This window comes from Protomyctophum bolini (assembly GCF_963924005.1).
Source record: "Protomyctophum bolini genome assembly, chromosome: 16".
Taxonomy (NCBI): domain Eukaryota; kingdom Metazoa; phylum Chordata; class Actinopteri; order Myctophiformes; family Myctophidae; genus Protomyctophum; species Protomyctophum bolini.
This window is the reverse complement of record NC_137877.1, coordinates 11,916,683-11,944,346: the sequence shown is the minus strand read 5'-3', so window position 1 is coordinate 11,944,346 and position 27,664 is coordinate 11,916,683. Positions and strand designations below refer to the sequence as shown.

The following is a 27,664-nucleotide window of genomic DNA, read 5'->3' as shown; positions in this document are numbered from 1 at the left end:
CTAAAAGTGGTCGGCGCGTCTGGTCTGGCTCACAGCAGGCTCAGTGGCTTCCTCGGCTCGGTTATGTGCACACTGCACAGACTGTCTACCAGTGCTTCCTCCTTTCTTGCTCTGCCTAGGCGAGTGCGCTCCGGTGCGGTATTTCCGAACGCGCCCCTCGAGCTCGACAGAGCAAGAAAGGAGGAAGCACTGGCAGCTTTTAGTCTGCTAGTAAAAATAAAATACACACTCGGATGCATAAAGTATTAACCTTTTAATTCTTGTATGGATCGGAACAAAATAGCGTTCTAAACATTAGTTGAATTGAGGTATGTTTTTTTTAAATATTACAATGAGTTTAAACGATGTGTTATCAAATGAAGAGATGATACAAACTAAGTGCACTAAGGGGCGCCTAAAAGTCGCTAGGGACGCAAAAAAGTCGCTGGGGCGGCGCGCGCTACGCGCGCGCATATCCCACCCCTGGCGACTTTTAGCTACTTTTCGAGGAGCCACTAGCTACTTCCGTTACTGGAGAGTTGGCAACACTGCATGGGCACCATGGTAGCATACCTCCAAAGGTGGCGTCTACAGCTTAGCGTTGGAAAGACAGTCGCTGCGGCATACCACCTTAGCAACAGAGAAGCAAGGAGGGAGCTTGAGGTGAGTGTTGACGGCAAACGCCTGGAGGTCCAGCAAGCCCCGAAGTACCTCGGCGTGCGTCTGGATCGGACACTGTCCTTCAGTCAACACCTCAAGGAACTCAAGGCCAAGGTGACATCCAGGGTTGCACTGATCCGCCGCCTCGCTGGGACAACCTGGGGAGCCTCCGCTAAGACGCTGCGTATATCCACCCAAGCCCTGGTCTTCTCAGCAGCAGAATACTGCGCCCCAGTCTGGAGCAGAAGCCCACATGCAAGAATGGTCGATGTGGCAATCAACAACGCCCTTCGGATCATTACGGGATGCCTGAAGCCCACCCCTGTGTCCCACTTGCCAGTCCTTGCGGGAATAGCTCCGGCCGGCCTCCGACGGGAAGCTGCCACCCTCGTCCTGGCCAGGAAAGCCCAAAAGCAGGATTGGCACATCCTGCATGGCACCACCACAACTCCAGCGCCCCCAAGCAGACTCAGGTCTCGTCACCCCTACAACAGGGCAGCACAGGAGATGCTCAACACCACCCCTGAGGCCATCTCCAGAGATGCATGGCTAGCAACAGCGTGGAAGCAGGAGTGGGAGTCAGCTGGGCCCTCCCGCATGCATCGGTTCATCTGGGACCCAGGAGTTGGCGCCATAGGAGGAGAGGATCTTCCTCGCAAACAATGGACCACACTGAACCGCTTAAGAACTGGGGTTGGGCGCTTCAATGCATCATTGCAGAAGTGGGGACTGGCAGACAGTGCGGCATGTGAGTGCGGTGCCCCCGAGCAGACCGCTGATCAGGTCATCTTCACCTGCCCCTTACACAGACCGCCCACAGAGGCCGGCCTCTTTGACCTGGGACCAGAGATGCGGGCGTGGCTCCACGACACCGAGTTGGACCTCTAACGTTACACGAAAGAGAGAGAGAGAATCAAATATTGCATATTTGATTAAATAATATCAAACACATTGTCAAAAACTAGAGCCAGTGATACTTTAGCAAGAATCGTTTTTCCACAATAAAGGAATGAATTGTAACAGACTTGATCTTGAATGCAGCGGGGGGGGGGGGATCTCCTTTTATCCGACGGTCTGAGGTTGGCAGGTATGTATAACGTAATAACACTAATGAAAGCAGAAAACTAGTTCATATTTGATCTCTTGCAGGATACAATGTTTTTAAATAACCCATGACGCCATGAGACAGTACCGATACATATCACTAAAACCTTTATTGTTTTAAAAAGTACTGCAAGAACAAAATCAGCACATCCTTTCATAAGAGATATCAAACAGTTCAAAACAAAGTTTAAGATGACAGCAGCATTAAGAAGTCCTACAAACATATACAGATGAAGTGTTGTATGTAAATATGACAGCCTAAAAGACAATACTGAAGTTACCTACATTATTTGGGCTGTATTCTTAATACCAAACTGATAGGGGGAAATATGGCATGGTCAAAGGTGATCATGGAAGTCAATCAAAGAACAACAAGAGTGCACTAAAGACTAGCTGGAGCCCTTGTTCAATGTCATTTTGATTATGGTTGCATTGCACCCAGGGGGCAGTCAGACAGATATTTTGTGAAGCCACTAAGGAAATCGGGACTTCCTGAAAGTTCATAGAATGGCCTGTTGCGGTGCTGTCATTGGGCCCAAAAAAACTTCCCCTAGACTGTATTACCTTAATAAACATGGTCATGAATACTTTGCTTCCAGTCACTATTTTAAAGTCAAATTTTTCATGTAATAATATTATTTTTGGAAAATTATGGTCCCATTTATTTAAAAAATGACCATAAAGTAGATGTTGAGTTATGTTCTGAGGGGCGTGGCAACCCTTACAGTCTATGATCGGGAGCCACCCCCCGTTCAAGTCAACGGTCCCACCTCGTTGTCTGGGCCAGCCAATGGCCAGCTGGGCCCAAACGGATCTAGAAAGATGGCGATTTACAATTCAAGGACTGACAGGCTTCATCTTACGTCCATATCAGACCCAGAGAACGCTTTGTCCATATTTCTTTTACAGTCTATGATTGCACCACAGCAAGCTTAGATCTCCCAAAACTAAATTATATGACTACTACTCAGCCTAAAGCCCATGATGACCCACCTAATTCCAACCCACTTTTGCTAGTTTGGGATGGCTCAGAGTAGAAGACAGGGTTAAGCAAATATCCTTGGGATTTGTATTTAAGGGCAGGACCGATTGAAGTGTACTCTGATACGGATTGCTGCAATATGAAAGCATTAATACAGTTGAATGAAGTGTACTTGGGAGTGATAGAATCAAGGCCAATGTGAATCATGGCCAGAGGGGACCAGACAATTGTGTTCTGGAAGTTTGAATCAAACAGACTCCGTATGAATCTGCCCTTATGATACTCAGAGGCACAGTGCCCACTTCTCCAAAGTGAGTGACATCCACAGCCACAACACCAGAGGGCGTTTCTATGATCTGGTACCTTTTAGGCAAAGTGTTTTACTGTACCTCTGAGTCGTTTACATGTTTGACCATTAAAGTAATCCATAGAAAAGTAATAAAATAAAATAAAAATGAGCATGCACAAAAATATGCAACTGAAAGGGCAAGAATGAACAATGAATAGTTCTAGGAATATCAGAGTTGAGTCTGAGGATCAAGCAAAACAAATGTTTAAAAAGTTATTCTACAGGCTATTCACAATATTAAAACAATGTTGCTTCATGTTATTCACCTGGAGTGTGAGACTGTCTGCTTCCCTTTCACCATAACTGAGACGTCAGTTAAACCGCCTCAGAGCTCATGCTAAATACAAATGGTTAAAAACAAAGCCAATTATGTAAAATATGCTTTATTTGTTTACAGGTCAGGAGGAATGAAAAAATGGGTTAAACATTTAAAAGTCCTATTTAAAGGACCATGCCAGCAGGCCATGGTCTTTCTGTCCAAGAAAAGAACTGATTCATTTGGCAATTGTTCTGGCCCTTCAACATACAAACCATGTTACCAGTTCACTGTCGTCAATAAACCATTCGCACAGTGGCCCCTTCTTTGCTCTTGTTTTTATACTTGGGGGTGGTGGTGCAAGATGACTGCCGCATGTACAATTGTGTAATGACCAAAATCCCATCGGCAAGACTCTGAACTCCCAACATTGACGGTCACAAATAGATCCACCAGTCTGTATCATTTGTTATGGGTCATGAGTCTGACCAAGTCACAAACACCACTACAACCATTTGGCTGAACTGATGTTTTCCTGTCAAGCATTGCTGCCTCTTTGCTGCAGGCGTGCCTGTTGCTCCTGCACCACCCTCATCATCAAGTGAACCATCTGACCCTGCAAGTGGACTAGCTGCTCATCTGAACAGTGACCAAGTTCCTGTGGAATCACCTTAGAGACCAGGGCCCCCAAATCCACTGGCTGCCCATCATGACTCAACTGGTCTATGGGCCGCTCATCCGCTATCAGAACGTTGGAGTGGTCCTCATCTGGCTTCAGGTCCTCTGACACAGGCTCTTCAACCAGCTCTGTGGCTGTTGACAAAGTAGGGAATTACAATTTACTAAATCCAGAGCGATTTACATTAAGCAGAACAAAAAGCATGGCAATACATCACATACATAAAAAGTAGTCATCATGAAACATACGTAAGATAAGAAGAACGTAACAGTGGAAATGAAACTATACATACAAACTATGTCTATGTAACATGCTATAAGTCTGTATAAAATGCTAAGTCTACATAAAGTGCTATCTAAGGGCTATGGAAAGTGCTACGGGCCATGATGGAGTCTGAAAAGGTGGGTTTTCAGACTACAGCGGAAGATTGGGAGTGAGGCTGCAGTTCTGATTGTAATGGGAAGTGCATTCCATAGTTTTGGAATGCACTTCAGCTTCCCTGCGTTGGCTGAGTGCGCGGGAGGGTTTGTAGGGTTCGAAATAAAGGTTTAACTCGAGAATCAAATAAAAAGCAGCCTATTGAGACCCATCGCTCTCTGTATATACAGCACCTGTCTAGTACTACATTAGTTTGAAACATACCCAAAGGCTCGCCTGGGGACTTGTCATCCTCTTCCTGGTTTTGTGGACTGTTGGTCTCGGGTTCGGAAGTCATTTTTTCCGTTTCGTCAAAGCTCTTCAACTCATCGCCACCATGCCCTTTGCGCTGTGGAAAACGAGAGAGGGAGATTGGGACTGCAGTTCCATTATAATTGTCCTACATAACTGAATAAAAACTGTAGAATTACACAAACATGACAATAAACTGTGCAATCCATCATTCCTTTTCATCACGCTACGCTACGCTACGCTACATCTCCTATGCACAACTAAACCTTTAAAGGTAGATGGACACATATTTCCAATCCCCTGCTTAACTTAATTTGTTTGACGTCTATTTCACATGCCCAAAAACATTTGTCTTCTTTAAAATAGTAAAGTTGTAACTTCATTTTGTTCAGTACATTTTATCTGACCATGACATAACGGTAGTGAGAAATTGTACTTGTAACAATTCTGCACGATTTTATGAAAGACTGTATACAGTATGAGCTGACGCGATGAGTAATCTATCTAATAATTTAGCGATCGCTTGCCCGCTGTCTATTTTGCTCGGTCGCTGTTTGTCCGTCCACTTCCGGGTCACCAGTGAAATGCATGTTGGGACGGACACAGATTAATACTGGGACACACTTTTCCGCGTAACAGACACACGGACAGCGACCGAGCAAAATAAGACAGCGGGCGAGCGATCACTAAATTATTAGATAGATTACCCACACTGAACATCATTTGCTGTTCATATATTCATAGCGTGTAAGAACTAGTATGAAATAATGAGTAGAAAAGAACCTGACTTATGTGTGCATTATTTTCCTATTATCGTCCCAATTTCTGTTTTTGATTTTGACAGGACAGTGAACGGAGACAGGAGTGAGAGATGACATGCAACCACCCAGCTGGGTGCTGCCCACAGAGCACCACCCAGCTGGGAGCACCCATCGCTGAAAGCTGGCATGGTACCTGGGACCTCCGGAGTCCTAGGCGGGCTCACTACCCATTCAGCTATGGCAGTTCCTTGTGTGCAATTAACCGTCTTAGATTCATGATTTGCACTGTGGAAGGAATATTGCTACAATTTCATTGTACAAATCACCTGCTGTTCATGATAGGTTCTAAGTGCCTTCTTGACATTGGAAATCTTTGGGGAGCGAATTGGTAGAGTCTTGATCTCACTGGGGGTAAGTGCGCTGAGATCACCCACGGTTTTGATGTTCCTGGCTCGTACAAGCTGCCCAAAACCTCGTGGCCTGCACAGATGACATCAACAGGAAGGATATATTATTCAAAGATAAATAAATTAGCACGAGGGATTCGTGCTGATGCAATCATGCAACAACCATTTGTCATGACAGACAAAACAGCAGCTGTGTACACTTGGATCATCCCTTTAATGTGCTCACCACATGTTGGAGGTGATCTGAGGCAGCACAGCCTCCACGGGGGTAGAGCATGCAACCAAGGCAGGGAACACACAATCCTTGGGGATTGGCCGTGGCTCATGACTCATTTCTGATATCTGAAACGAATGTGTTCAAAACTCCATCAAGAGATAAATCTAGCTTTCGGTATGTGATAATCATAACAAGAAATGCTTAGGGTGTTGACTTGAACGTCAAATTGATAAGAGAATACAGCTAGGGCGCATACCAAGCATTTCTTGGAGCTCTTGTACCCAGGACTGTGGAGATTCCTTGGACTGAGGAGGAGTGGGCCCTTTGTTGGAGTAGTGACGTACTGCAATACAGAGAATAATCAAAATTATTACATTTAGGGTGTGAAGGGGGGGGGGAAGAGAACAATCAGTTGTCCAATTTAACTTTTCTGTGGGGAAAAATAAGTCAGATATGACTATATCTGACCTTATGGTGAAGGATGCTACTAGTAGTTTTAGATCTTTTTGGTGAACTGGTTCTGATGACTGGGCTGCGACGGTCGATGTCATCTGCCAGTTCCTGGTGTTGGATTGGGTTGGCAAAAGAAACTCTTCTTGACTGCAAGATTTTAAAAAAAGAAAGAAAAGGAACACGCATTGTAAGATATGGTTTTCAAAAAACAATGTATGCACACGTCACTACATTTATTGCTTGGATTTTGATTGTAACACATTTAAAATAAGTGTCAGTAGAATGTAAATTAAATGACATTTACCTTTACAAGAGGTGAAGGCGTCTCCTCCTCCATTGGTCTCTTTTGGCATTTCTTGAGAATACTGGTAGAGGGGGAGGCAGAGGGCGACCAAGTCCCTCTAGCTTTTCTGCTGCTGGGGCTTTCAATGACCTCTAGCCCATTGACAGCCTCCAGACCCGTCTGCTTAGCTGGAGAGTCCTGGTACACTTCTTTACAGGTGCTCACTGAAGGAACAACATCCAAATCAACTGCATCTGTGTCAGTCTGGTCAATTTGAGTTTCCTCTTCTGGTTCACACTGCACTTCTTGGACATTGTCTTTCCCTATGCTCTCTTGGAGAGGTTCAATGTGTGGGCCCTGAAGCTCTGATTGGACATCATCTTTCCCTATGCTCTCTTGAAGAGGTTCAATGTGTTGGACCTGAAGCTCTGATTGGACATCATCTTTCCCTATGCTCTCTTGAAGAGGTTCAATGTGTTGGACCTGAAGCTCTGATTGGACATAGTCTTTCCCTATGCTCTCTTGGAGAGGTACAAGACATTTGTCTTCGACCTGAAGCTCTGATTGGCTTTCTTTTATAACGGTAAACTGTTCTTCATCCTCTGGAAGTTCATCTAAGGCACTTGGACACTCTGGCAGGTGTTGTCCAGTTAATGCACTGTTTGCTTCTACATCCTCTTTGTCCTCTGCTAGAGAATTTAAGTCCTCTACTTGGTTTTCCTCTCCAGCATTCTCCACCAGATCCTCAGTAAGCGCTTCCACAGGGTGAACAGTTTCTCCATCTTTGTCTTCTGAAGACTGCGACACCTGCAGGCTTAGTTTGTCTGTTTCGCCAGAGAGTGTCGGTGTGTCATCTGGTGGTGAGGCACTCGTCACAGGAGAGGTGGAAAGTGAACATTGTTCTGTGGACACAGGGGAGGCGGAAAGTAAAGCTTGTTCTGTGGACACAATAGTGTCCGAGTGGGAGTTTTTCTGCACGGGGAGAACGGGCAGGTCAGAAGACTGCTCAGATGTAATCGCGCCAGATTTGAGATGAACCTGCGACTCCCTGACATCACTCTCTTGTGAGGAAGCATCATCACGGCTCGGTTTTACTTGCAAAGGACTTTGTTCATGATCACTCTTGTGGGACAAGACAGGTTTGCTCTTCAGTCCCTGGCTATATGCACATTTATCTTCAGTCTCCAGTTTCTCCATAACAACAACAGGCTTCGTGGTAATTATTGCACCAACCTCCACAGTCCGCTCAGTCTCCTTGCCTTCATCACATTTCTCCCCAACGTTCTTTTTGACCAGAGGTGGTTTTGAAACATGCATATTCGGACTGTTCGGCAGATCGTCCAGACTTTTGATTCCCATGATGCTGCTAGGTGTGTTTTGAGACTTGGGCTCCTTAAGCGATTGAGAACTGCCAACGTCCAGGGCAACTTTATTTTCTGATGAGTCACAAGTTGGTGAGTGTGTAAGGGAGTCTTTGCATTTTTTGCTTTGTTGCTTGGCCATTAGAGTGTCCTCTCTTATCTCAGAGGAATCCAACTCAGAGTTCTCCTTGCTGGCCAATAAGGCTTGAGATGATCTCCGTGTTGAATATCTAACGCTGGTGGACTCTGCTGACCCAGCTGCTTCTAGGGACTGGGAGCTGCCCTTGGTACCAGTTGGGGTTAAGCTACGACTGTTCTTGGACGTTGAGCCTTCCTCTGCTACCATGTCCTTTCTAGGCCTGCCCTTGGACCTTGTTTGACTGACAGCTGGTGTAGACTGAGAATTAGTGTCACTATTGTCTCTTTCTAAAGAATCAACACTTTCATCTTTGAGCTTAGGCACTGCTACCTCCGAAGTGGCCTTAGTTTGTCTCCTTGGGCTATGTTGTGACTGGCTGTCAGTAGCTGAAGGTGTAAACACTTCAGAGTCATCTCTGCTTGGCTCGTCACTCGTATCACCGCTTTTCCTGCGCTTGGCAGTCATTAGCCCACCTAATGCTTCAACCAGTTTTCCCCTTCTGTTTGTTCTAGCTGATGATTGGCTATCAGCTTGAGAACTTGAAGGAGTTGTCACTTGTGAATTGTTCAGACTAGTTTCTATTTCTGCCTCTACTCGTTTGGTTTTTATGACTACATGGGGATCCATTTGGCTAGAATCCTTCTGGCTAGAATCCTTCTGATCCCCAGTCCTTCGATTGAGTCTGCCTGCCTCCTCCGTTTCCACAGCCGATTTGCTCAGACGGCCACTTCGTCTCTCCTGTGACTGGCCATCACTGCTGGAGGTCGTATCCGAGTCACCTTTCTCAGGCTTTCTGGAGCTTCTCCTCTTGGGCACATCTTCACCGAGCAACTCATTTGAACTGCTATATAGCGTAATCCTTTTTCGCGTTCTAGGCTGGGAATCAGTTTGGCTTAATTCGACGACTGCGTTCTTCTGACCTCTTGTTCGCAACTTGCCAATCTCCTGCTGCTTACTTCTACTTCGTGTGTGTGACTGGCTGTCATTTAAGCTTGCATTTTGTGAATTGCCTTGACTGTCCTCTCCTGTTCTTCGTCTACTTTGTCGTTTCTCACCATCTTCTCCTGCGTGCTTTGGTTTTGGAAGGCGTCCAGACCTTCTGGGTTCAACTTGAGAGCTTTGAGAATCTTCCAGAGAGCTGTCAGATTCAGATGCTTTTTTCTCAATGTTCTGCTCCGTCTGGGTGTCTGGGATTACATCTTCCTCATCTTCTGTTCCTTGACTGTGTGGTTTGTCTGAGAGTTTAACCTCTGAGAAGTTGCCTTCAGACAGTTTAGAGGACACTGGAAGAATGTCCACAGGAGACTTCTGCGTAATTTCCCCTGTCCCGTCAGGAACCTGAGGGTCAGTACCAGTGGCTGCCGTGGAGGCTAGAGAGGATGAGGTAGAAGTGGTGGTAGCTTCTGGGTTATTGGAGACCTTTGTGAGGGGACCTGTGAACTTGGTCACATTGACGGGACTGGCAGGTTTACTGTCAGCATACTTCTCAAGAGTAATGAATGACTGGCGACGGCTGTTTGACTTCTGAGGGGTGTCCGAAACCAAATCAGACGAGCCAGAGACATTGGGACTGGTGCTTTTAGGAGTTGTGTCCAAGCCCTCTGCTACAACAGTACTAGTATTGACTTCCTCCAGCGAGACATCTGCTGAATCTGGTACAAGGTATTCAGAAGTCTCCTGCTTTTCATTTACTGCAACTTCTGCCAGGTCACCAGTGATTTCTTGGCTGGGAAATGCCTGGGTCTCTTCCGTTACAATATCCGTTGATTCCCCCTTTTCCATTTCTTCATCGTGAACCTAAGAGAGCAAGACAAATACTGTATGAAGTACTAAATATTAATTAAGAGATGGACAACCAGGAAGTGCACCCCTCCACCACACTACAGTGTGGCAGCCTCTAGCGGGTGGGGGATCTGCATCGGAGTTGTTTTGATCAGTGTGATGTTAGATTATGGATTTTTAAGCTCCCAAACCTCAGATTGTCAAATTTTGAGCAGAGAAACGACTAATAAGTATGTACACGTGCACGTCGCATTCGTATTTAGACTGTTCCATCATGAGATATTTTTATTTTAGATTAATGCAAATTAATCAAATCTCATAATCTCGTTTTGGCACAGTAGCTATTCACGAGATTGCACAGCACAGCACAGATTGTGTTAATTAAGGGAGAATTACAGACTAGCCGTTTTCTTACTGAATTCTGATATCATGTACAGCATGTTAGTGAGAGAAAACTGTGGCCGTCCTGCTCAAGGCGGAGCATTCTGTGGACGTATATATTCAACGTCATGTACTACGATGAAATTGTCGAGCGATCTAAATTCAGCGATTCACCCGCCGTGCGCGGTCGGAGCCGAGGAGCGCTCGGCATGGAGTTGTTTTTGTATGTTTCTCGCTTCTTTCTTTTTTTTTTATATATTTTTTATCCCACGATTTTGTAACACATTTTTCACCCCTGTGTCAATCATCTAATGTGATCCTGGGCTCTACACACCCTCCGCCAACCTGGGGAGAGCAACAGACTTAACTCATGCTTCCTTCATGCTTGAGTGTCCAAGTTGCTCCTTTACACCCGACAGGGGGGAGTTTCCCTGGTTGGACGTAGCGCGTGGAAGGAACACGTTATTCCAACCAGTTCCTTTCCCATCCATCAGGCGCCCCGGCTGGCCAGGGGGAGGCAGTTTAGAGAACAGGATTACTGCATGTTTTTGTGAGGGTACCTACCCTAGGGGACGCGGGGAGAACATGCAAACTCCACACAGAAAGGCCCTTTCGCCAACCCCGCCTTTGGGTATGGGCACCGATGACGCGGAGGAGGAAACACGCCGCCAGCACCCACAGCGCGCCGAGCGGGAATCGAACCCAGGACCTTCTAGCTGTGAGGCGACAGCACTACCAACTGTGCCACCGTGCCCCCTCGCTTGTTTCTCGCTTCTTCAACTAATCAATGAATATAGTATTACATTTTGTTACGAAAACGGATACCATCAGTTAAACAGTTAATAAAAGAAAATTAAAAAAAGCTTCTGGGTAGCGAAATCTTTTAATGATACCCAGCCGTAGAGTTAGCCTTAATACAATGTTGCTTTTGTTCCTCATACACAGTCATTACCTTGCCAGGAGCTTCTTTTGCAACACTGTCCACTCCATCTGTTTGCAATTTGTCCCTAAAAAAACATTTACATGTTAAATCTCTCAAAGTTGCTTTCTTTGCGGGGGATTTGATATGGTTTGTTCATTGTTGATTTGTTCAGTTGTAGAACACTTACATGGATTCTTCTTGGCTCTGAGAGTACTGGGTGAAGACTGTGGTGTCGAGAGAAGCATCCAGATTGTTGTACATGGCAGGGATGTCCACCCTGTTGCAACCAAAATAAACAAAAGCCATGAGAGCTTCACACTAATAGCTGCAAATATTCCCACTGTGAAAAGTGGATTTTGAGGAACTCGGCAGCCCGATTGGATTCTGACCTTTTTGTCCTCTTCACCTCCTTCTGGTGCTCTGTCAGGACTCTCGCCTCCTTGGTCTCAGGTGGAATGAAGACAAAGTCTATGGAGGCTTCCTCATCCAAATCCTTTCTGAATGGAGGCTTGGGAGAGCCAAAGTCTAGTTTTGTTTGCTGAGGGAGAAAGAAAACAAATTAGTACAGCATGATCAATCCAAAAAACAAACAAAAAAAGAATATTGTTGACAAACAAAATGGTTTAGCTTTTATTTTGTCTACATATTAAATTGATACAGCTAATCTGAAAAGATAGCATGCATTACTGAATTCACACCAGCATGACGGGTAATTTCAACCGCTGTAGTTTTGCACAAAACGTCAAAGTACCCGTTGCACACACCCGTGTCCCGTTTGTGCCCATATATGGAGATCTCTGTATTCGTCTGTCTACCCGTGTCCCTTTAGTATAATGCCCTTACCCTGTATATTGGCATGTCCGTATATGGGCATATTGGTTGGATAGTGGTTCTGGACAACTGGTTATCCATATATGGACATATCTATGTACCATAGTTATGTCATCAGCCAATCCCTGATTGGCCAAGCGACGGAACCAAAAATACACAATCCCTGACCGACATGCGCAGCCGAAAACGGTACTTGTGTTCTGCTCGCGCAAGCGAATAAATAAATAAAATGTTTCATAGAGCAGTTGGGCATGGTAGCATGACTACTGGTGTTAACAGAAGCCCTTACAGAGACGGGCTTGGATTTCATGGACGTCGTGTCCTGCTCAACGCCGGCGGGCCGGCCCAACAGAGAACCCCTCTTTGCAGCAGAAGACACCTTCACTCCGCTAAGCGTGGTCGCCAGCTGAGAACTCTCACTCTGCTGACAGTGACACAAACATAAACACTCTGCATACACACAAGAACACCGGCATAAACAAGCTGGGGGCATTTTATCTGAAACAGTTAAATGACTTTTAATTTCTGGATTAAATTAAAATAAAGAATGAGGAGTTTCCTCGTTCCGGCAAAGGCGGCTTGTGGAGAGAAAAACGAGGTCCCGCGTTCTTGGAAACATACATTTCGGACATAAAACCTTACTAAAGGTTACTGAATTTGGAAAAACTGTGCTGTGCTAGCCTAACTAAATACTTTACATCACTGAATAAGGTAAAATGCCGTAACCAAAGAACTACTCACCGAATATTGTCCACCAAGTTCATCACTATCCAGACTATTTGCCTCAAATCCAGGAAGAATGATGGGTGTCTGAAGTTTAACCTGGCACAGAATTGGTCTGAGAGACAGAAAATTACATAGATTAGCCAAGGAAGTGATGTACGTATTCGTACTTATACTACGATAGTAATAGTTCAGACGTTTTCCCTTTGACAGAACATGTAAAAATGAGGAGAGGCTTACCTGAGCTCTTCTGGATAGTTCAGACTGACCGATTTGGCAAATGTGGCATTCCAAAACTGGGTGACAGACGTACGGAGCTGCTTGCTCTTGTGAGGGAACAGAACACAAAAGAGAGGAGAGAGCAGCGCCAGGAGGTCATCTTCAAAGGCCAGTGCAGAGCGGGTCTGAAGGCAGCCGAGCACCTCGGCAATAAGCTTCTCCAACTGGAACAGGGGAGGGAAAATACCTTATATAATCCAATACAACAGACTACATGCCAAGGTTAGACCATAATGTAGAATATATTGGCAATCGTCTGTCGTTTCTATTGGCCGAGGTTTGTTTTTTTGTTTAGTAAAATAAATGTCAACGATCTGCCTCCTCGAGAATTAAACTAATACTATTCAAGAACCACTGCATCCCTAACACATAGAAAGACAAACTGAAAGCCTCATTACAATAGCATTGCATTGTTTGACTGATTTAGCAAACAGACGCATGAGGTACAGTAGTTCTATAAAGAACGCACCTTAGACATAAGCCCTGAGGAGAATTTGGGCACTACACGGGAGGCCTGTTTGTAGAAGAGGGTGAGTTGCTGGTTAAGAGATGCCAGAGCCTCCTGGATGGTTGACGCCAAGGCCAGGTTGGTGAAGAGCGTGGACATGATGGAGACCAGAGCTGATCCTATAGATTCAGATGCAGCACCTTCAGGGCCTTCCAAAAGTAGGAAAGCATCCAGCGACTGGACCAGGAGAGCCTGGTATGTATACAGGTTTCCCAGAGCCTTGTTCTTCTTACTTGTTCTCCATTGAAGAGGTGTGTGAGGGGCTTGACAAAAAAAACAAGGTAACAGTTCTTATCATAGGTTATCATAAAATAAAATGATTGGAGTCATGTGAATTCACATTTGAATTATTGTCTTGCAGTGAAAGCAAAGTCATATGGATTTATTTATAGGTAATCTCATGTTAGATTTTGTTTTTGCACAGTAAAATAATAAGCCTGTTTTTTGGGGGGTCTATGAGAAATTCAAATTGTATACAGTTTACATTCACATGTCAGCTTCACACCTATTCACACCTATTTGGTAGACGTGATTTGGGGGCCAAGTTGCATTTTGTCGCGTTTTCCATTTAAATTGCTTTGCTTTCACTAGGCACCAAACATTGTCACGTTAACTGAACCGGTTGCTCGTTTATTATAGTCCGGCAGACGTCAGGCTTCTTTTGTTTAAAGTGGAAAATTTGGTATATAGTCTTTTTTTTTGCACTAAGATATTGTCTATATACATACATCCATGAATCCACCTGCTGTCCGGCTATTGGCATTGTATACATCACATGTACAACAATTCATCAACTTAAGTTTAATAATTTCAACAAATTTTGTATACAGCAACGACCTGGGCTTTGACAATATGCTCCAAGATAATCGTTTTTGAATTATTATTATTTTTTATTAAACATCCAGGTGTGAAACCACTATATCTACTAAGTGTTCACTACTTTATACTTACTGTAGCGCTACAATGACAACGGAATTACCCTCAGGATCAATAATGGTCTGTCTATTTACAAACAAAACAAAAATTCAACATTTGTCAATAAATCCTTACATTTCTTTATCTGCTGAAACTGGGTTGTGTAGGGAGAGAAATCCACACACTCAATAATGACATGAAGGATACTGGCTACTGCATCCAGTGTGGAGGGATTCTGCAGGAACACAAGAGCAGCAAATCAAAAATCAATCAATCAATCAATCCATCCCACCTTGCTTTCATAAGCAACACATGAAAGACGTATACAGTAAATCCTCAAGTGTTCCAATCTGTCAAATCTGTTCAATGATACACAATTGGTGATGTTAATAGTTTTCAATAGTTTCACCGCCAGGATTAATTAATAACATGAATCCCATCCCCTAGACACAATCCATAACATTTATGTCCTTCCTCAGATTCATACATACGTACATCTATTTATGAAAGTGTTTTTGTTTTTACAAATAGTCATTCTGGGGGCTCTGGCACAAAAGATTTTCAGCCAAATACAAAAACCTATCCATTCGGGGGTCCTTGGCACAAAATAAGTTTGAGAACTACCGTTCTGTTCCTGTGAAAGTGATGGTGGTTTGTCCTTAAGACCTTAACCACTCACCTCCATGGCATGACTGTCCACAGCAGAAGCCATCTTCTTACACAGCTCCTCGCAGCAGATGTTCTCCTCAGCTGTAGCCACCAGGGCAGAGCAGCGAGCAAACGCCTTGTATAGTTTGGACCACATGCCGAGCATCGACTTCTGGGAATTCTGTAGGGGATGAAGGGGAGTCAGTCAGGTGGTGTTCAAAAACTGAAATGGAAGAGCTTTGATGTTGGTTTCAGGCATTGAGATGAAAATGGGGTTAAAAAAAACAACTAAAAACTAAAAACAGACCTGCAGCAGTGGTGGTGTTCCAGATAGCAGATGTGTCACGGGGAACATCAGGGCACAGTGCATGGCACTGAAGTTGTGCTCCAAGGCATCACCTTGGTTTACTTCATTGGTCTGTAGGGAAACGAGGAGATTTGACAACCTCTAGGCAAGGCAAGCTTATGTATAGCACATTTAAACCAAAACAAAAAAGAAACCATTATTATTAAAGGACATTTGAATAAAAGTTGAGTTTTTTCATTTTTTTAATCTATTTTAACATTTGTTAAGTTGGTCACGTGGCCAAAAGATGTGCGCTCCAGCCAATTAAAACGTGTTCGGAAAAAGATGTGCGGAAAAGATGTGGCAAGCCAATCAGAGTCACCAGCTCTCAGCCCACACCAGGCCCGCCCCCGGCTCACACGTCACCAGCTCTCAGAAATTCAGAATCTGCAGCGTTCTCTCTCTCCGTCTCTCCGCTAGCAATCGGCAGCCATCTTGCTTTTTATTTATATGGGCGAGTGGAAATTTAATGCAAATAAATTAATTATAGGTCCAGCAAGCAAATCATGATGGTCTGTTTGTGCTCAATAGGTCACAATAACATTCCGATTTTAGGTGTTGTGTTTTGTATGATATTTTGGCCAGTAGTTCTATCTCAGCTTTTGCCTGATAGCACACATGCTAACAGTGGTGACCACAACGTTAGCAGCATTTGATGACAGGTTGCAGTTACAGTGTGCGCAGACCTAACGTGAGTTGTTTACCACAGAAACACACAATGTAACATTATAAACTCATGTAACCTTGTGTGTCTAGATTGCCCGTTTTTTATTTGACCAAGACAGACCATGCTAACGGTGTTAGCACGTTAGCATCACACAGCTTACAGGCTCAGTGTTGCATGTAGAATACTTTCAAACATGACAATCCAAACGTTTTTAATGTGAGATGTTCTGGTGAGTTGGTGATCACAGAGGATTGTGTATTATATCAACCTGGGACGCCACGCCACACACACACACACACACACAGTCAGGAATAGCCTGCAGGCAATTTCCATCTTCCCATAGTGCGCGGCAACGTAATCTGGAATGAATGCCCGCGAAGCGGGCATGAAATTCTAGTTATGTACGTATGCCAAATTGTGGCAGAGGGGTAAAATTCTTGCCCACCAGAGATTACGGGTTAGTGCTAGGAGCGGATATCGCCAGGTACCTGGCGATGCGATTACGTATCGATTCCCGAGGGTCACGATTCGATTAATCCCGATTAATTGGGCTACATTACGATTCGATTTAATCCAGATTAATCATGATTAATCACTCACTGTTAATCACTCAGTCACTGTGTGACTAATAAACAAAGTGCTTTCTAATGATTATGAATATATATATTCTTTCACAGTGCACGTTTTTAACTCAAATCTTTGCTTCTGGGGGGGTCCATAGAAGAAAATATTTTCAGATAGATGTCCGTGGCCAAATACAGAACAGCAATAAGCAGCTTTCTTAAAAAAAAATCGTTTGTACAAGCATACAATAAATATATATTAATAATGACATAAGATGTCATGTCATAGAAATACATGGGCAGGATTTCGGTTGAAGTCAGCAGCACTCTGTCAAATTGTCTTTATTCTTTGTTAGGACAAAGTTTCCTTATTCAGGGATTAAATGTTCAGTTACTGAAGTGTCATTAAGGAAGCTTTGGGTCAGTTCTTGAGACTATATCTTGCACTTTTTGGTTTGTTTGCACACATTAAGGAGCATTTGGTTTAAAGTATTTTACAAGTGTATGGCAACATTTTGGATTCTATGATGTTGAGGGGACACGGGAACTCGATACAACTCACGTGTACAAGACCATATTGCCCACTGACATCCAGAGATGCAGTCAAGACAACCATCCCGATCCCGAACACACGGACAGCTGCCCATGCACTCAGAAAAGGCGACTAGAATTACGAAGTCCATCGGCACTTTTATTGCAAAGGATTTACGTTCACATTCGGTCGTGGGGAGCGACGGATTCCGGGCCATGTTAGCACTTTGGAGCCACACTACATCGTCCCATCTCGGCCACATTTCACAGGCGGTCGATGGTGTGAGTTATATCGAGTTCTCGTGTCCCCTCAACCTCATTCAATGCAAAATGTTCCCTTTCTGTCATCTTTTTTCTCTTCCTTTCCGCGTTGGTAAATCCTTCTGTTTTGGTTGTTGAAAGCTAAAGTGTGTGCGAGCGCTGTGTGCGTCACTCTAAACGGTCCAGTATGACGCCGCAGCACAGTCGCAGATTAGTTCCGCCCTTTTGCTCCGGTAAAAAACAAATACATTATATAATCGATTTTTGAAATTTGTGCATCGATGAATTATCGCCCATGACGGCGTCGCGATTAATCGATAATCGATTAATCGCCTAGCACAGGCATACAGTGACAAGACTACACAAGTGTGTGGGGAAATCATTGTCTAAACTGGGAGAACAACTAGCACCCAAAAGAAAAGTATTTGCGCATCGTTTTCCTCAATTACACCACACACTTAACAGATTGAACCTCTCTCCAGTCTCTACCTGTGTGATGGTGTCAGTAAGTGGGCTGACCACAGTGCTCCACATCCTCCACAACTGTTCCTTGTTCTCCAGGGATCCAGCTCTGCGGCCCATGGCCCCAAGAACGGCCTCTGCGAAGGCCAGAGGGGACGTGGGGCCCGACAGGCCACAGTCCACCAGGGCATGGAGACACTCAAAGAACCTGGCCAACATAATGTCAGGGTCAGTATGTGATTACGAGATATTTATTTAAAGTCCTCAAATGACGTAAAACCCTACCTCTCGTGCTCTGTATAGGCTGAGAGCAGGCTGCTGTTGTACAAGAGAAAGATCAGGTATAAGGCAGGGGTACCCTGTGGAAGAGAGGAGAAGGATTAATCTCAACCTTAAGGACCAAACCGCACCAATGCAACTCCTTGCAAGTTGCAACAAAACAGTTTTAAGCCCAACTGTTTTGGCCTTGCAACCAAACGGTTGCGAGTAGTTGCATGAAACCATTATCCCCAAGAATGCAACTCCTTGCAAGTTGCAACTACTCGCAACCGTTTGGTTGCAAGGCCGTGCATGGCAAATACACCATCTGATAAGCACTCACATTTAGCACATCCATCTTGCCCACTTGGTAGGTCGCAGAGCCGAGAATCCTCTGGGGAATGCCCTTCACTGTGATGTCAACTAGGGCCTGAGTGACATGAGATGGAGAACATTCAAAATCAGTGTAAAGAAATAACAGAACAATCCAGATCTGACTAGGTGACCATATCTGATAAACAGGGGCCTCTACATGGGACACCAAATATACCGTAAGTACATTGTATGTACAGATTGCTGTACCGTCTGGAACACAATTACACTGTACCATCTGCTAGCTAAACAACGTTCTCAGTCAGAGCCCTGATGGGCTGTGGCACACATCTTACCAGCACTTTGTCTGCTGGGAGAGCTTCTGAGGAGACGATACTCTGCAGAGCCTGGAACATCATGGTTAGCACTTCACAGGCCTGGCGATCCTTCTTCACTGTCAGACACAGACAGAGCAGATATGGAGTCAAACTCGTCTCATAATGATTTTTCCACGCATGTAAACTAATCAATCGTAAGAGAATGATGGTCATCATGGGGGCCAGGCCCCTCAGACTTTCTCCTCGTCATGGCAGTCAAGACGCCATGAGGCTCTGGACGCTCGGACTTAAACTGAGATGAAACTGAGAGTGGGCCGGGATGGGAGATGAAGCCAGGAGCCTCACTGAACCTCCTCCTGACTGACAGGGCCCTGGCCCAATCATGGTGCTCTATGTGGAGCTGATGGGCGGGACAAGCAACTTTACAGCCCCGCCCCTGCTTTGCAGCGGCCACAATACATTTGAAATGGACCAGCTTGAGACGGAACGTTCCGCCATAAAGAATCCAACCGGCAACTGCTTCTGGCGGAACGTTCCGTCATATAAGCTTTACTATTGATATCAAACCGGATCGCTGATTACATATTTTGCTTGGCCTTTCCTTCTTCAGCGATCCTAGGCCAGTTTTGCACGTGTGCACTGCCGTTCACTTCTTGTATACAGGCGGACTAAAAAGGTGAAGAACAAAATCCATAGTTGACAAAACGCGCGATGTTCGGAGGCCTTTTCTGATTGTCCGGTGATCCCGATTGGAACATTGGCGCTTTCTAGAGCAAGGATGGCCTCATTTTAGCTCGATATATTGGCCATTTAGGTCAATGATATAACATTATGTTGTGATATATAATATAGCCGTGGGTAGGCTACTTGAGGCCAGTCAACTAGCTTCTGTGTTTTGGTACGATGATGTGTGACCGCGACCCCGGACCGCGACCCCGGTTATGAACTGTCAGCCGGTCGGTGGTAATAGAAAGGTTGGGAACCAGAAACGAAGAGTTCACGGGGACCGCCCCTAGCATTTGAATGCCTGAACTGCCAACGCAACTCCCCCCACCACCACCACGCCCCCGAACAGTGAGGTCAAAAGAGGAGTTACAAATCTTTCATGGGGGCCCAAGACCCCCAGCCCCCACAGAGTTGACGTCACTGTTGGGAACCCCTGGTGTACAGCATAAGCCTGAGTTACAACAAGCCGACAGGCACTTACCAGATTCTATTGTTGAGTTGACTAAACTGACCAATCTCTTCCATATGAGAGTCAGCAGGGACTCTGCAAGGGTAGAGAGAAAAGTGGGCATTGTGAGTTACATCAGGAAAACAATTACTTCATTACACCAACTATGCTTTAAAAATTGATATATATACACACCCTCCAAGGAATTTTGTTTCCATAATATCAACTCACACACAGGCACACAGAGACCACCAGAAACCGTGTCATCATGTATGAAATCAACACTGAGCTTCACCTCATAATTTGTAAAGAGCTGACACCAGCACTCAATTTGGGGATTTTGCCACTATACACGGTCAGTTTAAGACATTAGGTTTACCTGGTGCGTCCTTGCCAACAGCAATGAAGCCATCTCGGATATTAGAGATGAAAACAGCTGCATGCTTAGTGAAGGAGGAGATACCAGATATAAACGGATGTGTCAGAGGTTCTGAAAAATAGACATAAAAATAGTATGAGAGCAAAATGGCCGCTGTAAGAATACTGCATGGTCAATAAAAAAAAGGTAGTAAGGTACAACTCCACAAACCAAGACTGAGGACAAGTTTGTTCCTGGCTGCCATGGACACAACCTCTGCTCCGAGGAAGTAGTGCAACAGCATTTCCACGCCTAGCAGCTGAATGGAGGGGAAGGTCTGGATGGCTGTTGAGTTTGGTGTGTTCAAGCTAATGTTCAAACGAGGCGTGCTGCCAGCCGGGGTGTTGAAGTTCACGGAGCCTGGTGGATGACCAAAGACACTTTCCATCAACCTTTCACGGCATACCTCATAATAGTTATGATGGGATGAGATTTATTTTCTTCTGCCTTTTTCTCCAAATGTAGTCAACTCCTGATACCCTGTGTGTTATAGTCCACTGGTCCAGGGACCACCAAAGGTCCATATGGACACTTACGGGTCTGTAACTCTGCAAGTGTACAAATTAGTTCCACTTGTACACCAAGTTAAATTAACACTGGGGATTTTACAGTGTACAGTAGATTGTGGTCCCAGAGATAGAAAATTGTATCAAATGGAAATACATGGCCTAATGAATATCAACCTGGGGGTTCTTGAAATAAAACAAGCCTAAATTGATTAAATCAATTAATTACCAGCTGCATTATTATCTGTGGGTCTGCTGCTGACGTTATGCCACTTTTTAGCTGCGCTCCGCTGTTATGCTCAAATTAGTGACCCTAAAGAATTCTGAGGCAACATGGCTAGAGACGAGGCAGCCAATCAGAACTGCTCGACTAGCCATGCCGTGCAGACGATGGGATGTTATGGGTTGTTGCCAGTGGTGGCAACTGTCGTGACAGAAATAAGCTAAGCAGCCTCCAAAAACCAAACCAGGCAAGCAACTGTGAAATAATCCACGTTAGAAATATGCAGGCTTGGCAACCAGTGTTGCCAACTGGTGACAGAGCAGGCTCAGCAGAAAATGATCTCCTGTCGATCTCCAGTGTGTATCTACCAGTCGGAACTTTGACAAGCTAATATTGACCAGCTTGCAGCTGGTCAAAATGAGATTCACTGTTCTAGTCCCTTGTCACTGCTAAGTCGCTTCTTTTCCTGACAGTGAGTGGTTTCACAGGGAGGAAGCGTGCAGAGAACAAGCTATTCTTCCTAGTTCCACACCCCACTGAAGAGGCACCATCACCAGCCTGTAGGAGATACTAGTGCAGCAACAGATATCGCCCTCCAAGGCCCCTGAACATGGCCAATTGTGTTCCGTTGGGACGTCCACCATAGCCGGAGGCACCACAGAGGTTTCAAACATCTAAGCCAAAATTCCAACAAATTCCACACTCGCTCACTCCACCGTCCACTCTCACCTCAGCTCCGCCCCCAGCGAGGAGAGGATTTATTAAGCTGCATTCACATGGAATCAGGCAAGCGGTAGACGGCAAACGGCAAAACCAGCTGGACGGCACAGAACGGTAAAAAGATTAACATTGATGATGCCGTCTGCCATTCTGGCTGCCGGGCCGTTCTGTTCCATTTACCGCCCTGTTCCGTTTACCGCCGTGCTCCCGTCCACTAAAATGAGTCCCGGTTTGCCGCCTGCCGGCTTTTCTGATTCCATGTGAATGCAGCATTAGACGCGAGCCCGGAAGACTCAAGCAGGCTGGACTGATGCATTCCAGTTCGTCACATTCCTGCATGCTAGCTCACTTTCCGGCATGTCATGTTGTATTTTAGATTCTGTATTTCTCATATATGACATGCATGATTGTATCAACCCATTATTTAATTTGTTACTTCAGTAGCTTTGATCACCGTTATTCAGAATGATATATAAATGCACTTCAGTATCTCTGCAGTTTAATCACCCAACCATCACACCAACATGCATGCAACATTCAAGCAGGCACGTTATGTTTACATTTTAGATTATGAGCACGGAGATTCGGCAGCTCTAAAACATCCCTTGACGACATGGCACTGCCGACAGCATAGTCATGGTTGTATTCTCATAGCAAGAGGAGACAGTCCATCCAATATCAGAACAGATAGGCAGTAAACACTTCCGGTAAGCGGACAACAACAAGTTGAAGTGTACAGTGTACACTGGTTTTACATACGCTGTTTGACGCTCAAAGTGGCTTGGGACCCCGACTCGCTCTCCGGTCTCAGCTCTTCAAAGCAAATGACCATTTGGCACAAAAAAAATTGGGATTGAGCTGGAGGAGTGTGGAGTGAGCAACGATTTGGGTATTGGAGTTTGCGGTAGTGGACAGGAACTTTATCCCTGCACAACCTGCGTACTGTGAAGATATACATTTCTTTATTGCAGTCTAGTGACTGGATAAGGTGCATGTGTGTGTAAAGTACCAGTCTTTGGTGGGATAGGCGTAACAGAACTGTTCTGATTAGAGCCCCTAGCAGGTGTGCCTGGGACAGTAGAGGAGTCGGCTCCAATGGTACACTGCAGCAGTGGAACAGAGACCTGCAAAGACAGATGTGCACGATATTCACCTACAGCTTGTCGTCTTACCACTTAACATTTTTCAACAGTAGTGAAAATAGCAGATCTACTCTATTCATCTCCCTATTCATTGTACGACAAAGTATATAGCGCTTAAGTGACTAAGTCACTGAAGTAAATATCAGGACGAACACAACTTACCTGTTCAAAATTGGGCCCCAAGTTGGGTCCCAACCGGACCACCAAGTACCACCAGACCTCCACCTTGGTGAGCTGCAGGGCCTCTGTCCGCAAGTGGATGTTAAGGGGCTGCATCAGCAGTTTCATGCGCTTGGTATTGCTCAGGATGTCTTCAATAGAAAGAGTAAAACATGAGGAAAAAAGGGAGTGAAAGGGTTCATAAATTAAGATAAGATCAGTCAGTCAGGACACATGTAATTGCTCACCTGGGTTGAGGGCAAAGTTGTCTATGAGGCTTTTCCAGGCAATGAAGGCTATCTTCTTGATGGTAGGCGAGGAATGACGAAAGCCCATTTCTTCTAGATGTAACACAGAGTTGATGAAGGGGCCACCTTTGTGGAGCAGCTATGTAGGAGTAAGTAAAAATTAGACGACTGTAATGTATGAAGATCTTAATAAATTTACTTTCACAGAGGTCTGCTTTACCTTCCCCAGAAGCTTGACGAACAAGGGCCAAAGCTTCAGCACATTTGTTTCATTCTTAGAAGTGAAAAGCTTCTGGAGATCAGGGATGAGTTTCTGGGGAGACAATATCAAAAACTTCAAGAGTCCACATCTACAATAGTATAGGCAAAACAAGAATTGATCAATTCATTACCACCTGCCTTATTATTATCTGCGGGCGTCCGCTATAACTGCCCGTGTCAGTTTCAGCACAGTAGTTTGGGTAGGAACCAAAATTCTCTAAGGCGGAACTATTGTGTTCCGAGTAGTTAATTTCCAGCCAGACATATTTGGGCACATACATAAAAATGTCCGCTGGTTTCATAGTATTATAACAAGAAATACAAAGTTCACAACGAAGTTCCCAATTTCTTCTTGTACTGTATACAGTCACTAAGTTCTCATGGCTTTGTAGTGAAACCCAGGCTTACAAAAGGCACACACACACACAGTCACACACACACAGTCACACACACAGAGAGAAACAGCGCATCGCAGTTTAGACAATGAGAAAGCCAACTGGACTAGCACACACAGCGACATCAGCCAATGGGAGAGTAAACTGGACTAGACGACTAGTGGACTAGCTTGGACATTGATGATACTCAGCTTGCTATTGCATAGCATCTGGTAAAAAAAAATCAATCCATCCCACCCTCATCATCACAAAGAGATATTTCAGCACTCCTTTGACCACTACTCAACACACACACACACACACACACACACACACACACACACACAGGACTCACCGAGGACATCAGGGGTTCGAGGATACATGCCACATCATTCTGTTTCTCAAGGAGAAGGGGCAGGCCAAGTTCCAAGGCAGCTGCGGCCCGTAAACGGACTTTGGAGGCAGAGTGAACCACTAGTGGAATGATCAGCTTGGACCAACGGACAGCACTTTGACCCATCTGGACTGGTGCCTGTTCCAGCATCCTACAATAAGGAATGGAAAGGTTTAGATCAATACCTAGAGATAAATCTTACGGTAGAACAATTAAAAAAAAGAAAGAAAAAGAAAACAGAAATATTATAAGTAAATATTAAGTACTTTACAAAACTGCCATGCAATAGCTAGACTATTAAAGGCTTTTTAAGTGCCTTGGTCTCTTCCCTTTTTTGGAGCAAATGCAATTTTAACTGAGGTTGCGCAAATATTTTTTACTTTAGCACTCAATGCTCTTGGTCAACAACTAGCATTGGTTACTCTGGGTATCCATAGTGGGGTGCATGTGTTTGTTAGACATACTAACAGTCGGACTGGCATTAGTCCAACAACACTGTCACACCCCACATGCACGGCCAGTTATGACTAACCCGTTGACTGGTTAAAACTCACCTGTGGCACCAGACATGTGTGGCAGGTTAAAACTAACCTGTGGCAAGTTGTGACCAGTCACCACCATTCCTTTTGGGTTTAGTTTAGTTAACCTTTTTAGTCATGCTTTTCAAATGTATGCAAATAAAATAAGCCATCAACAAGTCAAACTTGAAAATATCTACAATCATTACAGGTAAAAAAAGGAAATAGAAAATACAAAGGAATGCTGCTGGTAAACATGAGACATTCTAAGCAATGTGGACATCTTGCCACTTTGCAATGAAAATATGCAACAAAGAATAATATTATTTTGCAAGGGGAAGACCAGTTTACCGTATAATAACATTCAAGGCTTCGTGCTCCATTACAACAGACTGGATGTCCTCTCTGGTCCACACATTTTCTAGAGTACCCAATATAGACGACACCTGGGTAGAGGATGCAACATTCATTATAAAAACCGACGTATATTGTCACACAGTCGATTTTGCCTTCTCACGACACTACGGGCCACTGACCTTGTTGGCAACCACGTGTTGAGGGAAGTTCTGTTTGGAGATGACCCATAATGCTCTAATGCATGTGTTTTTGTCTGTTGATTTCACAACTAAGGAGCAGAGTGCCGATAATATGTCCTCGGCAGACTTTGCTGAAAAATGACAATCCAGCACAATGGTTAGTGAATGAATGAGAAAATTCAAACCCTGAAAAGATCTATTAAAAAAAACAGTATTTGTTTCTATACCTGTTACTCCCCTGGCAACATGAGCGTGGTACAGACAGAATCCTAGAGCTTGCAGGGACGCTTGGCTCAGCTCAGTGTTTGGACTGGAGATGTGGTTCTGGAAAAGCAACACCACAAGAAATCATTTAACCTTCATTTTATTAAGACAATTCACATTGGGATTCTGAATCTCTTTTCCAAGGCAGTCCTGGCTAAGACAACAGCATCTGTGTTGCAGCTTCACATAAAAAGACTATACTTAAGTCAAATTCAGCATATTGCATAAAAGATTAAAAATCAAAGAACGTTGGCAGCTTTCAGCAACAGGACATGAGCATTCAGTGGCCAACTGAATGCTCATGTCTAGTCCTTAATCCTACTTTCTTCAAAAATGTAGTTTAAGATGACTTTACCTCAAAGGTTTCTTGTAGACTTGCTACAGACACAAAAAAACATGCACATCCTCCTAATGTCCAATACAATAGTGCTGGGTCAAAAGATACCTTCTAGAGCAGAAAGATTAGAGCAGAAAGATCTGCCCACCAAATAGCTCACTCACATGTAGCAGTAGTTTTGAGCAACACAGGCTCTTCCTCAGACTAAATTAGACAAACCACATAATTTAATGTATTATTCAACATAGTCAAGATATACAACAGCCTTGAGTGTATTATTCAACATAGTCACGATATACCACAGCCTTGAGTGTAATTGTATTATTTATTTGACAACTTTAACATTATGGTCACTAAACAAAACATTATTATTGTGATTCTACCCTGGAGAACGTCAACACATTATTATGGTGAGTTCCATTTGCACAGTGTCATAAATGTCACAAACACAGCAGCACTCACCAAAATTGTTTTAACCAGACGAGAAAAGTGCTTTTCAACTGCAGGGAGGAACTGGCGCCCATCCTCTAAACTGAGGCGACTGCAAGGGCAAAACGAGGGAATGAATTAATGTGTGCCACCCGTTTCCAACATCGTCCTCTTTGCAAGGAGGTAGAGGGGAACATGATTCAAGTGGCTTACTTAGCAATGGTGAGGTAGGCGTCCGTCTGATCAGACTGTCCGGCCGAGGTGTCCTCCAGAGACTCCAGCAGGGGGAGAAGGCTGGAGCTGCTCAGAGGCTCCGCCGTCGCCATCATCCTGACTCACCTGCTCACTGTCTGGAAGAGGGAGCAGAGGAAAGAAGAGCATTAGTGGGACTGGGGAGGAAAAAACAGACAGAAGTGTGAAAGGAGGATTCTGCACTAAGCGCATTTCAAGAATATGCAGTAAACGCACTATCCCATTATTTTGTTTGTGGTAATGAGACACTGAACAAAAACATCTGTGATAAAAATCATGTAAATAAAAATAAAAAATAAATCTCGCATAAGAAATCCTGTAGGCATGGGACATATTCATGGCGGTTATAATGGCCAAAATATTTGAGATTTATATCATCATCGCAACCCTAATCCTATTTTCACAGTGAGTCTCTAGATCACTGCACATTTCCAAAATCATTGAAGGCAGGCTACAAACTTGGTATTGGTAAATAAATTCACATGGCCATCACCAAGAATGATCAACTCCGATTATCATCAGACTTTCAGGGGACACCTATTTACGACAGCCTTCTTCAAGTTTCATGTTTGTGAATTGTGATCAAAGTTTCATATTGATTTGATTCATCTGGGTCGTCTAAAAGAAATAAACACAATTTGCCCCTGTTCGGGGGAGGGATGCCGGGCAGGGAAGGTATATTT

General features: G+C 44.4%; 1 protein-coding gene across 1 annotated transcript in view; it reads right to left on the bottom strand.

Moving 5' to 3' along the window:
- Positions 1–1,836: 1,836 nt before the first annotated feature.
- rif1 (replication timing regulatory factor 1) overlaps positions 1,837–27,664 on the bottom strand; it is a 29,230-nt gene continuing 3,402 nt past the window's right edge. Inside the window, exons 2-35 of the mRNA XM_080786329.1 lie at positions 26,943–27,079; positions 26,763–26,841; positions 25,927–26,023; positions 25,700–25,830; positions 25,515–25,609; positions 24,607–24,796; positions 23,837–23,929; positions 23,617–23,755; positions 23,372–23,520; positions 23,077–23,191; positions 20,790–20,978; positions 20,580–20,690; positions 20,234–20,296; positions 19,045–19,142; positions 18,720–18,806; positions 18,404–18,477; positions 18,146–18,326; positions 15,596–15,706; positions 15,320–15,469; positions 14,776–14,875; positions 13,687–13,988; positions 13,179–13,381; positions 12,957–13,053; positions 12,505–12,636; positions 11,774–11,922; positions 11,572–11,661; positions 11,415–11,469; positions 6,821–10,096; positions 6,532–6,663; positions 6,320–6,406; positions 6,073–6,188; positions 5,766–5,919; positions 4,652–4,775; positions 1,837–4,143 (exon numbers count right to left, since the gene is read on the bottom strand). Coding sequence (XP_080642455.1) covers positions 3,869–4,143; positions 4,652–4,775; positions 5,766–5,919; positions 6,073–6,188; positions 6,320–6,406; positions 6,532–6,663; positions 6,821–10,096; positions 11,415–11,469; positions 11,572–11,661; positions 11,774–11,922; positions 12,505–12,636; positions 12,957–13,053; positions 13,179–13,381; positions 13,687–13,988; positions 14,776–14,875; positions 15,320–15,469; positions 15,596–15,706; positions 18,146–18,326; positions 18,404–18,477; positions 18,720–18,806; positions 19,045–19,142; positions 20,234–20,296; positions 20,580–20,690; positions 20,790–20,978; positions 23,077–23,191; positions 23,372–23,520; positions 23,617–23,755; positions 23,837–23,929; positions 24,607–24,796; positions 25,515–25,609; positions 25,700–25,830; positions 25,927–26,023; positions 26,763–26,841; positions 26,943–27,058 — 7,560 coding nt within the window. The 5' untranslated portion in view covers positions 27,059–27,079 and the 3' untranslated portion in view covers positions 1,837–3,868. The remainder of the gene's footprint in view (positions 4,144–4,651; positions 4,776–5,765; positions 5,920–6,072; positions 6,189–6,319; positions 6,407–6,531; positions 6,664–6,820; positions 10,097–11,414; positions 11,470–11,571; positions 11,662–11,773; positions 11,923–12,504; positions 12,637–12,956; positions 13,054–13,178; positions 13,382–13,686; positions 13,989–14,775; positions 14,876–15,319; positions 15,470–15,595; positions 15,707–18,145; positions 18,327–18,403; positions 18,478–18,719; positions 18,807–19,044; positions 19,143–20,233; positions 20,297–20,579; positions 20,691–20,789; positions 20,979–23,076; positions 23,192–23,371; positions 23,521–23,616; positions 23,756–23,836; positions 23,930–24,606; positions 24,797–25,514; positions 25,610–25,699; positions 25,831–25,926; positions 26,024–26,762; positions 26,842–26,942; positions 27,080–27,664) is intronic.